Source organism: Kogia breviceps, chromosome 5 (assembly GCF_026419965.1).
Source record: "Kogia breviceps isolate mKogBre1 chromosome 5, mKogBre1 haplotype 1, whole genome shotgun sequence".
Lineage (NCBI taxonomy): Eukaryota > Metazoa > Chordata > Mammalia > Artiodactyla > Physeteridae > Kogia > Kogia breviceps.
The window spans coordinates 73,003,597-73,016,178 of record NC_081314.1 but is presented as its reverse complement, the minus strand read 5'-3'; the positions used below and the strand labels follow the sequence as shown (position 1 = coordinate 73,016,178).

The following is a 12,582-nucleotide window of genomic DNA, read 5'->3' as shown; positions in this document are numbered from 1 at the left end:
CAATGAATGGACTGACTTTTCCAGCTCTGTGTAAGTCAAATCTGGATGTTATCTTAATAGAGGTACTGAAGCAATAATACAAGCAGTAAAATCCTGGAGGATGAATATTAACTTTATTTTCTTAATGACATCAGGCCTATGATTTCACATGGTTCAGTTTAAGGTCATTGTCAGTTTAGGAATCACCACAGGACAATGGGAAGCTTCTGGTACCCCCACCAGATAAGTTTAATTCAAATTTTCTTTAGAAGATAGGCAGACAGGTAAACTGAAGAGATGGCAATCTGGAAATTGATAAATAACACTAAAGGTATACTCAGGTCTAGACAGTCATGAGCCCTGCTCCTATAATATTAAAGAAGGATGCAAAAGTTTGGAGGAGAGCTCTAAAGAAGTAGTGGGTTGCTAAGGAAAAAAAAATATATAGATACTGAAGCACTAGAATGCATAGTAGAGACCAAGGTCAACCACAAAGCTACTGATGACTCTTCCCCAGGTATTTGCCAAGGAGTATGTGTGAAATGTTACTAGATTAACAATTGCCAAAGATGAAAAGGAGCTCAAAGAACATTTAGGCCAGCTTTCTCATTGTGTGGGTATAGACACCAAAGCTGTATTAGGGCATAAACAATGGACACATGAGTATTTCAGGCTCCTTGGAAGCTCACATCCCAGTCTAGAGTTCACTCCAATAAAATTAAATAGAAGGGGTAAAAGCCTCAGAAGGGACTTAAGAGGTTACAAGGGACTCCCAAAGCCAAAGTGATCAATATGCTTTTTCCTGTGATAGAGAAGTCCTTTCTCACTAAATCATAACATTGTTTAAATTTATCAAAACAGAGTCATAGTTCTCCATCAGAGAACAGTTATAACATCCATGAGAGAAAAGGAGCATTCAGAAGAAGGTCTGGGCTTAACTTATTCTGTTATGTTCTTCTGTTATTTTTATGTCATCCAGCTCTATCACTATGGGCTGAATTGTGTCACCCACCCCAAATTCGTATGTCGAAGTTGAATACCTTAGAATGCGACTACATTTGGAGATAGGTCTTGAAAGAGGTAATTAAGGTAAAATGAGGTAATATGGGTGGGCCTTAATCCAATATAACTGACGCTCTTATAAGAAGAGGAGATTAGGACACAGAAGACACAGAGGTGAAATGATGTGAAGACATGGAGAGAAGATGTCTATCTACAAGCCAAGGAGAGATGAATGAAACCAACCCTGTTGACACCTTAATCTTGGAATTCTAGCCTCCAGAATTATGAGAAAACATATTTCCATTGTTTAAGCCACCCAGTCTGTGGTATTTTGTTATAGAAGCCCTAGGAAAGCCAATGTACTATTAAATAGTAGGAAATTATCTTTAAAAACAAAATTCACAACCTAAATGGGAGTTTAAAAAATAAAATAAAGCCTGGAAGCTAAAAAGGGACCTCAGGACAAAAAGTAGCCAAAGTACTAAGCCTTAAAATGGTTATTTTTCAGAAGGACCCTCAATTTTTTCAAGATTTTTTTTTTCCAGAGGAAAAACAAAATTAATCTGTTGTAAAAGGAAAATTGGTATATTGTGAAGTAAAATGCAAAATGTACATGAACTTTCAGAAAAAAGTGGATTTGAAAGAAATTTTGCAGTAATGGTAGGGTGCTTTGGATTATATTCTTAGATTCCCAGAGATCTGGTATTCATTTGCTTTTTAGGGAAATTTTGGTGGAAAAGTTTGTAAAGCACTGTTGTAAGTATATTTAATGCCTCTCAGATATTCTTTCCTTTATATGGCATCCTGAGGCTTTATTTGTGCTAGGTACTTAAAAAGTTGCCAAGAATAACAGATATGAATGGGTTCTACTGCCTGCCCTGTTCATTGTCCAGGGAAACAGATATACCTTAAGGTGAGGCAGACGTGGAGGCAGATTCATGTCAGGGAAAGGGAACAAATGAACAAGCCTCCACCTCTAGACAACCCCGATGTATGTCAGGTTTGAAAAGGAACCACCTATTGAGAATGTTCTCAGAAGCTCAACCATTTTCTCTGCACAGCTCTTTCAGCTAACCTCAGCTAAGCCAATGAGGTGAAGTGTAAATCTCTCTACATGCTTCCTTCCTCCCCTTCCCGCCTTCACAGACCATGCATCGTTTGGAAAACGGTTCAGGAACGAAAGGGAAAAGAGAAAGTCACCACAAGGGTCAGGCTACCTTAACATGCAGGTATAGTTGCCTGTGTCATTGAGGAGTGTGGGCCGGAACCAGAGCACATCTTTCTCCTTACTGATGCGGTTCTCAGGGAGGCGGAAGTTAATCGGCTCCTCAAGGTCCCGGTCCTGCCTTGTCCAATACCAGATCAGAGTAAGGCCTGTTGAATGCGCTGTACTGTAGTTATATTTCAAGAAGTGTTCAAAGAGTGGGCACTTGATACGTGCTGGTTCATCTTCATACACTTGGATCTGCCTCATGGTATCTAGCCCCCAGTCATCACAGCGTTCTGGAACAGTCAAAAAGAAAGAAAAGGCAGATGAGTCATCTCATCTCCAGAGAGCACACCTTCTCCTTAGGATACCCCAGTATTTTCCAGACCCTCTTCTCAGGTCATATTCATTAGCCTCTTTCTAATAAAGGCATGTAATAGACAGCTGTGGTGTGAGGAGAATTCCCCTCATTCACTTATTTTCTTTTGACTATCTATTGGATAACAGTGTGATCTGACAGCTTGACCCTGTTGAACCCTACAAGGTATGGGGGAGAATCTCACCTGGAAAAGAAATCATGTACTCTTTCACTCCTCTGGGGACAAAAGAGGTTCTAAGGAGAAAATTGTAACTGAAATGGCAACCCTCTAAGATTCCCAGTTCTCCCCTGGTCTTCACTCTCCAACTGCAATAAAATGCAAGCCACGTAGTTAATTTTAGGTGTCCTAGTTGCCACATTAAAGAAATAAAAAACAGGTAAAATTAATTTTTATAATGTATTTTGTTAAACTCGATATATCCAAAACATTCCAAATATTGATAAGCTATTTTATACTTATATTATTTTTTTGTAATAACTCTTCAAAATTCAATGTATTTTACACTTATTGCACATATCAATTTGGATTAGTCATGTGTGTCTACTGGTATTAGCTTAGACAGCCAAACTGACTACCATGCACAAGAAAGCTTCCTAGTAAATAAGAGACCACATGTAGTAGAGCTGAGGCACCCTTGCTGACAGCTGCACCCTCCAGAAGCACAGCTGTCAGACCTCTCCACAGCTGACCAAAGACGTAAGAGCAAGCTCAGCCTACATCAGCTGAGCTGAGCTTATGTCACCAGAACCACTCAGAAAACCTATACACTCATAAGCAATAATGCATGTGTAATAAATTAAATGCAGTTTATGATCGTTTGCTAGGCAACTTTTTGGGCATAAGCAGATAGCTAACAGAACAATTAAATTAGTGACTACTTTAATTTTGATAAAAGCAAAGAATTTGAAGCTTTATGACTTACAAAATGTTTTGTAAGTAAGCAATACATTTCTGAGTAAATAATAGACCTCTGGGAAATCTAACAAACTGAGTTTTCCAAGAATCAACAAATTTCCATTGTTTACAATTTCTATGCTTCATTTACAAACATGTTTTAAAATCCAATACACAAGAAAGAACTGGAAAGATCAAAGTGTTGTTCACATTAATACAAATTGATAATAAAATATTTTTATTAAACATCTATCATAATGTTCTTTAAATATATTTTCATTAAAATTGCATAGTTGCAGAATTAGCTCCTTCAGTTTACAGCAAGTTATAACCAGAGTATTTTCAGTTAAACATGTTAGATTGAGTACATGCATCCAATTTCACTCCTCTATGAAACTCCACTAAAACTAAAAAAATTTTCAAGACGTAAACCCAAGTAATAGCAATAGCAAGAGGAAAGATAATAGCAACATCAAATGGACAAGTGGTGACCAGCTTAGCACATTTAAAACGAAAAATCCAAAATGAAGAGAGAAGAGCTGGAGAACAAACCAATCTACAATGCAGAATGCAGAAAAAACCCAGGAGGAGAAACTGTCAGTATCAAGATAAGTAATCACTAGTACCATACACTCAATATTTCTGGATTCTCTTATTAGGCATATTGTAAGATTGTACTTTTATGCACTTCTGAAATAAAGGGATGCCATGTGACTCACTTTGGCCAAAATGATGTACTGAGTATCACCTGTGTTGAGTGTTTTAAGGGCCAGAGTATATTTCACCATGCTTCTTTTCCTTCTGCCTTAGCAAATATGAAAGCACAGACGTCAAGACTCCTTTAGCTTGGTTCCCTTGATATGTATGACACACAGCAAAGCTTTGCTATTTTAAGTCATAGAGAATTGGGATTTGCTTACTACCAATATGAATCCTATCCTGGCAAACGCAACCAGATACCTTAAAAATAAGCACATAGGTGGGAGAGTAAAATAAGGAGAATTGGATGAACTCTATGTCAAAAAGTGACATCTTTGGGCTTCCCTGGTGGCGCAGTGGTTAAGAATCCACCTGCCAATGCAGGGGAAACGGGTTCGAGCCCTGGTCCGGGAAGATCCCACATGCTGCCGGGCAGCTGGGCCCGTGAGCCACAACTATTGAGCCTGCGCGTCTGGAGCCTGTGCTCCGCAACAAGAGAGGCCGCGACGGTGAGAGGCCCGCGCACCGCGATGAAGAGTGGCCCCCTCTAGGCACAACTAGAGAAAGCCCTCGCACAGAAATGAAGACCTAACACAGCCCAAAATAAATAAATAAATAAAAATAAATTTATTAAAAAAAAAAAAAAAAGTGACATCTTTGGTTCCAACCCCACCCTCCTAGCACTCAGTAACCTTTCCCATTGAGCTCCAAGGATAGGAGCAACCAGACCTTTACTCTCCAGGCAGGAGAATGAATGAATCTTCTCTAGAAAATCTGACTACTTTCAGAAGAAAGATCTAACAATCTTAGTAGCAGAGATTTTTTTTTTTTTTTTTTTGCCGTATGCGGGCCTTTCACTGCTGTGGCTTCTCCTGTTGCGGAGCACAGGCTCCGGATGCGCAGGCTCAGTGGCCATGGCTCATGGGCCCAGCCGCTCCATGGCATGTGGGATCTTCCCGGACCGGGGCACTAACCTGTGTCCCCTGCATCGGCAGGCGGACTCTCAACCACTGCACCACCAGGGAAGCCCTGTTCTTTTTTAAACAACTTGTACAGCCATATCATCATATCATCCAATAGAAAAAGCTCAAGATTAACAAGTCCCACATTCACATTTAGAATTTTTAATCAGCTTCTTAATCACTTCTTCTTAAATATGAACAAACAGCCCCAGGAGACATCTGAGAAAAATCTCTACTATAAAAGGTAACATCCAAACAAACATTGTAAAAGAAAATTTGATAAAACCAGGATTATTCAAGAAAAAGAAATCTTTTAAAAGAAAAATAAAAAACTATCATTAACACACTCAGAGAGATAAGGAAACTTTTATATTCATGAAGCAAGAACAGAATGATATAACATAGGAATATTCAGAGAAAAAAAAGCTTATTAAAATTAAAAACATGATTGAAGAAAGGTAAAATTTAATAAATGGTTTATTTGGAAGTTAAATTTGAGAATTTTCTTAAAAAGTAGAGTAAAAAGAAAAATAGAAAATAGAGAAGAAAGTTAGACCAGTCCACGAGTCTCATATCAATAGTAGGATCCCCAAAAGAAAGAAAATAAAAAGAATTCTCTCCATTAAATAATTCAAAGCAAAAACAAATCTCAGAACTGAAGTCATAACCTTCTAAATTAAAAGGATCTGTCAATTGCCCCAACACAGTGGATGAAACAGACTTACACCACAAAAATATTTTTTAAAACTGTGGAAAAAGAAAAGATTATATAAACTACCAGCGAGTAAGAAAGAGGAAAAAAATAGTCACATACAAAAGACTAGGAATCAAAATGGCTTTGCAACTCTCAAAAACAAGACTGGAAACTAGAAGATAATGAAGCAATGCATCTAAAGGAAATTTATTTGCAATCTTGAATCTTAAACCCAACAAAACAATCACATGTGAGTGACATTTTCAGACACATAAAGACTCAGTAATTTTATATCCTATATGCTATTTTTTCAAGAAGCTTCTGGGAGATTTGTGCTAACAAAATGAGGGAAAAAATGAGAAGAAGGAAAACAGGAGATCAAGGAATAGGGGATGCAAATAAAGAGAGAGGAGAAGGGATTCCCAGAATAACAATGCAGGATATCCCAGGAAAGCAGCTATGCAGTAGGGCTTGGTGGTAAATCAGTGTAGATAGAGAAAAAATGGAAACCCCCAATAAAGAAAAAATAATTGTAACTGATGGATTATCTGATTAGATCCACACTGTGAAAAATGATGCTGAAAGGTAATTGAAAAGTATGAAAATGGTTACCAAAGGATACTAATTAGAGTAAGCATATGAAAGCAAGGCAATTCATAACTTCAAAAAATAAGAAAGGTAACATAATCATAGTTCATTAATATTTGAAGACATATTAATTGAATGATTATTGATTCAACCAAATATTGCAATATTATATAGAGAGGTATGAGTAAGGAAAGCAAAGGGGATAGCACTTTAGAAAGAGAGTCCTGATTTACTATAACTTAAATAAGTGAAGAGATAACACATAGCGTTGACTAAATGAAAAATAACAATATACACAAATTGGTTAGCAAACTATAGATAGGAAATGCCAGAAAAAATAAATAAAATCCTCAAAAGTGGTTGTCTCTGAAGAAGAGAACTAGTAGGAGTAGAGGAAAATTGCGACAGAAAGAATACAATTAGTTTGGTATCCCCTTTAATATACTGGCCTTAAAAAACCTCCATGCAGGACTTCCCTCGTGGCGCAGTGGTTGAGTCCTCCTGCCGATGCAGGGGACACGGGTTCGTGCCCTGGTCCTGGAAGATCCCACATGCCGCGGAGCGGCTGGGCCCGTGAGCCATGGCCGCTGAGCCTGTGCGTCTGGAGCCTGTGCTCCGCAACGGGAGAGGCCACAGGAGTGGGGCCCGCGTACCGCAAAAAACCCACAAAAACCAAAAAACCTCCGTGCATGACTTGCTTTGAAAATAATTAAAATATTAATTAGAAAAAAAAAAAAAAAAAAGGAAGGAAGGGGAAAGGAAGGAAATATCCACTGTGCAATACAATTGGCAAAGGCCCTCTCAGTGTCAAACCATCCTAATCATACCTACTTTCTGTGAGAAGAAACTATTGATTTTGTTTTTTAATTCCAAAATTTGTATTAATATGCATTGGCAGGACATTCATTCACTTTTAAATTATAAGATATAGTTGAAAGAGACAGAGAGAGACAGTTGGCAGCTGATGGAGTCTGGAACTGCACTATATTAAGTTTGTTGTCTGGATGAAATAAGATGCTACTGCCTTCTGTATTTCACAAAAATATTCTTTATGCTGTTCCTAAAGGCCTCTCTGTCAAGAACTTTAAACTATTTGCTCAAATTTGAATGATTTTAGAGGCAAGGCTATAAAATGAAAAGAATCATTCTCCTTGCAACCCCACTCAACAGTATATCTCAATTCAGATCACCCCAACTTGGGTTGGTAGAACACAGTTCTGATATCATGGTTCGCTTTTAACAGGAATACTGGTAAATTGAAGAGAAGGAGGAAGCCATTCTGGGGGTTAATGTTACCTTGATTAAAGGAGACTTTCGGATATCAATGATATAAATTGTTACTTTAGCCCTGGGAAGTATTTGTGGCCCTGAACGATAATTAACACCAAGACAGATGATAAGTGACAGTTGAATTTTTCTTTTGTAAAGTAGGAGAATGCTAATTGTGAAAAGGGAGATGGAAAAAGAGAGCTAGTGTGACATAACAACCACAAGCATGTACTCAAGCAGACCAATTTAGGAAGAAGTATGAAATGGAATTTTGGTGATCACTGGGGTAGATTGTGGCAGATACTGGCTAAATGTTCATTAGTCCTGTTTTCTTTTCCTCAGCCCATATGAAATCTACATATCCTTAGCAGTTGGGTTGGGGCCATGTGATTTGGTTCTGGCCAATGAGTGTGGCCAGAGATGCTGTACAACTTGAAACTCCCAGCATAATCTTTGGTGCTTTCTCTTTCCCTTCCATGGAGTCCTTGAAGACCAGAAAGTTTTGAAAAGTGCAGCATCTCAAGATGGAAGGAGCCCAGATTCCTGCCATCAGTCAAAGCAGAGCTTCTCAGGAACGCCATCTCACTTTCAAAGAGTTGTGACTATGTTAAGCCGAATCTCTATCGTTTAAGTCACTGAGATTTGGTGGACATAATTTGTTATAGAGACTAGTATTGACTAATAAAGGAAGCCAGAATTTTCCTTTTATAACGTAACAATAAATCAAGAGCAGACAAGAGTTATTTTTAAAATAGCATATGTTAAAGACCCTTACATACTAAAATTTAAATACAGGTCAATCAATATTTTTGGCTAATTCCATAGACTTAATATTTTCTCAACAAAATTAAATGCAATACAGGATCAAGGGGAAAAGACATCATTATACCCTCTATGTATCTCCCTTACAGAATGTTTCATAGGCCAAATGCATATATTTATAAAGTGAATCAGACTCCTCTATAATAGGAACCAAAAACACACATATTAGTATTCATGAACATTAACAAAAATGATATGATTTTTATTGAGTTTTTTCTTTGCCCATTTGAAATTAGTTCTGTGGGTTTTTTTAACTTTCTCTAGCCAGGCACCTGAGGGCATTTTGTCAGAGCTTTTTAAATAATTCAATGAACAAATAAAAATAAAATCTATGGCAACGGGCTGGAGTGTCACGTAATACCAAATTAATTATATGATTCACTGCAGGCACCAGCCGAAGAAAAGACTGGGGAAAAAGCTGTTATGCAAATAGATTTGTCTCTAATAACAGCAAAGGGAATTTAGTGAATTACTGGCACAACGAATTACTTTTTTGTTTAAAATGTCCCTTCTTAACCAGTTTACTCCATAGTGTAAATCCTCTCTAATTTGGCCCCTCATCATGGGAGAGCTACAAAGTCATCATTTCCCTCAGCCAAAGGATTTCTTAAGGCCGGGGCTTGGTGCCACAGAGGACTAATGGAAATGTGCAAAGCCTTCCCAAAGACAAGTCACTGGAAAATCCAACCCACGCTCCTGACAGCAATTAGCATTTATATAGCAGGGTATACATTTTAACTAATTAATCTCACAACACCCTCTTGGGCTTTCATGCCCATTCCCACATTACATGCCAGGAAATGAAGACAGAGAGATTAATTGACTTACTTTTGCCTGAGTGGTAGCACAAATAAAAGCTGCCTGAACATAGATCTGGGAGAATTGTCCCAAATCTATGTTCACACATTCAAAGCAAGATATTTCCCACAGGAAAGCTACTTATATTTTTGTAATTATTAAATATTTACTGAAAACCTGCTGTGTTGTGTGCTATGGTAGAGAGACATGCAGATATAAGAACTTAAGAAGCTCAGGTATAGGGGAAAAAAAAGAGGAAATTTTTAAATATTGGAAGACCTAGGTGGAATTAATTTCTGTATGTTATTATTTTCCCTGTGCCACTTGCTTGCCATATGACTTTGGAGAAAATGCTTCCCTTCTCAGACTCAGATTCTCCATGTGTCATATGCCTATCTTATAGTGCTGTATGGAAAGCAAAGGGCCAGACATATGAAAGGAGCTGAGTACATATTCGCTGGATCTGCATGGGTTGGGAAAAGAAAGACATAGATGCAAAATTAACTAAATGAAAATAGCTGGTAGAATAAATGAATCAAGTGTTAAAACAGGCTTCTAGGCAGGATTATAGTCATTACATTAGTATAGTATAGTATAGTATAGTACAGTATAGTATGATATAGTATATGCAGGTGTGGGTAGAGAGGGTAGTCCTGAGATTGGGTTGAGATGAGAACCAGGCCCTTTTAATATCCCACCTTAGAACCTGATGTTGATGAAGTCACCTTAACACCCATCAGCACATTCTATCTAAGTCTGAGGGCAGAGACTAAGTCTAATGGAAGGGCGGAGACTAAGCCTGAGGGTGATTTCCTCTCTCCAGGTCTATGGCAAAGACTGTTCAACATGTCCCATATACCATGTCCCCACACCCTTTTTCCAGTATATGGGAATTTTCAGTGGGGCGCATAGCCATTCAGAATAAAGGCTATATTCTGCAGCTTTCCTCTCACCTGGATATAGTCAGGTGACCATTCTGGGCAATAGGATATGTTTGAAATCGTCATGTGGCAGATTCCAGAAACTTTCCTTGAGAAACACGGACATGTCCTATGTCTCCTGTGTTCTTGCTACCATCCCATTTCTTCCATCTTGCTGCTGGGGACATGGATGTGAGAGCTGGAGCTACCTTATGGGCTATAAGAATGAAGATCACACCCGAAAGATGGAGGAATGTGAAAGTGAATGGAGATGGGGCCTGGAATAAGTATGGAGCTGGCTTATCAGCCCTGAATTTTCTACCTCTAGATTTTACATAGGAAATATGTATTTTTTAATATCCTTGCTACGGAACGTGTGATCCATGACCCTCTACCATTATCAGCATCCCCTGGGAGTTTGTCAGAACTGCAGACTTCCAGGCCCCACCCAGACCTACCCAATCAGAATCTACAGTTTAACAAGGTTCCCAGGTGATTCCTGTGCACATCAACCATTGGGGAAGTATTAATGTATTTTTGTCTCCTTATTCACAGCTGATCATCATTCTAATGGATAAAAATGTCTTATTTCATCTCTTATAACAAGTGGGTTGTTGAACTATTTGTGAGGTTTTATCCACCCCATGATTCTAGGTTTTTGATTAATATTTACATTGAAAACTATATTCCTTTTTGTTCCTCGGTGGAAAAAACACTAAAACTATCCAGATATTTTTTTTTCTAGCAGTGTCTTATTAATTAACCACCAATTTTCAAAAACAAAAGAGAAAAAAATCTATGAACTACATTTCCTAGAGTATGATTTCTGTGGAAAAAAGATGACTAAAACCTAGATATTTTTTATTCAGAGGAGAGCTACTCAAAGGTCTAGAAAATGTTGCTGAAATTTAATAGTTGTCAACTAAGCCATCAAAAGGAGAGAGAGAAGTTCCTGGTGGGGGAGGAAAGCTGGAGTGGCTGTGAGCACCCATCAGACGTCCTCAGGCTGCTTGTACTGTTCAACAATACTGAGCTAATAACTGGCAGATGGCTTTCCTGGACCAGATCATTAGACATACCTTACTCCCACCAAAGAAGGGAGTTTTCCTGATTGAGAAATTTGAAACAAATAAGAACTAGCTCTGAGCAGATGATAAGATTTGCCAGATAAGGAAAGAATGCCAAACTCAGAAAGTGGGTTGGGGGAGGGTGAAGATCCACAAGTTACAGCTTCAGCTTTGCAGAGGTTGTTAGGGTCTGTTGCTACAACAAGTTTTATTCCAGATAGTGTACAATGCCTCCCTGTGACACTGGGCACTTACCTTTTCACTGACCTAAAGACCGTTATTTTATATCAATTAGAAGTGGTAGTCCTCACAATGAAAAAAAAAAAAAGGTAGAGAAAGTCGTTACCAGGCAAACATGAAAATAAAGATGAGAAGAGGTGAAAAGGGACAATGAAACCTCATAGATGAAAACAACCAAACCTATGAAGTTTAAATCCAAAACATATACCAAAGTAGGTGATACTTAAAGTTACAAAATCAAATCATCTGAAGGATGATGTAGAGTTGAGATCTTTCAAAGTCTAATTATTGTTATAGGACCAGCACTCTGGGGTCTATGAACAGTTTGGTTTTCATTCAGTCCTGCCATGTAGCTGTTCCTCTCTTAGTCTGTGAACATGAGTGTCACTTTCTACAAAGTTTTCCCTGTGACAGAGGACTTGCGAAAAAAACACATGTGCTCTAGAAATGTTTACAGTTCTCAGGTCTACAGGATCTGCTGAAGGTCTCCAGGCTCACTCTTCATCTCCATCAATTCATTTCCCAACTGGTTTTTGCAGCACCAACAAAGAGACCCTTCGTCATCATGAGTTAAGGTCCAAGAAAGGTCCAACAACCACCCTTCCTGTTGCTGTGCATAATAAGGAGGAACATGGAAGAGCATCATCTAATAGCTACTTAGAAAAGGTTTCGATTCTCTCACCAAAGTGGCAGTAGGGGTTAGCAGGCTAAAGAATGGATTATGGGTATGCTGCCTCTTTTCCTTAAAAAAATCACTGTAATGAGCATCCTCGTATAGCTGAAGGGAATGATTTTCTTTGCAGGGCTGTTGTGACAGTAAGTAAACGGGCTTATGTCAAGAGTGGCACAGTGTGCTAGGGAAATTCTAAGCAGTCATTTAGCTGGTTTTTATGTTATTTTACCCAAGCAATTTTTTTCTAATCCATGATTAAGATGTAAATATCCAATTACTATTCTCATATAATAATCAAGCAACTTTCACTCTCTTCATTTTCATTATTACACAATATTTACTCAGGGTCCTATGAGTGCTAGGGCTATAAACAAAATGTAGCAAAAAA

General features: G+C 38.2%; 1 protein-coding gene across 8 annotated transcripts in view; it reads right to left on the bottom strand.

Annotated features, from left to right (window-relative positions):
- The window catches only part of IL1RAP (interleukin 1 receptor accessory protein), a 133,247-nt gene that overhangs the window by 49,799 nt on the left and 70,866 nt on the right, over positions 1–12,582 (bottom strand). For 6 of the 8 annotated variants that reach the window (XM_059064565.2, XM_067034237.1, XM_067034236.1 and 3 more), the window contains exon 3: positions 2,199–2,484. In XM_059064565.2, coding sequence (XP_058920548.1) covers positions 2,199–2,484 — 286 coding nt within the window. Of the gene's footprint in view, positions 1–2,198; positions 2,485–2,751; positions 2,874–12,582 lie in introns of all 8 variants that reach the window. The other 2 variants (XM_067034232.1, XM_067034234.1) reach the window with 1 other exon arrangement.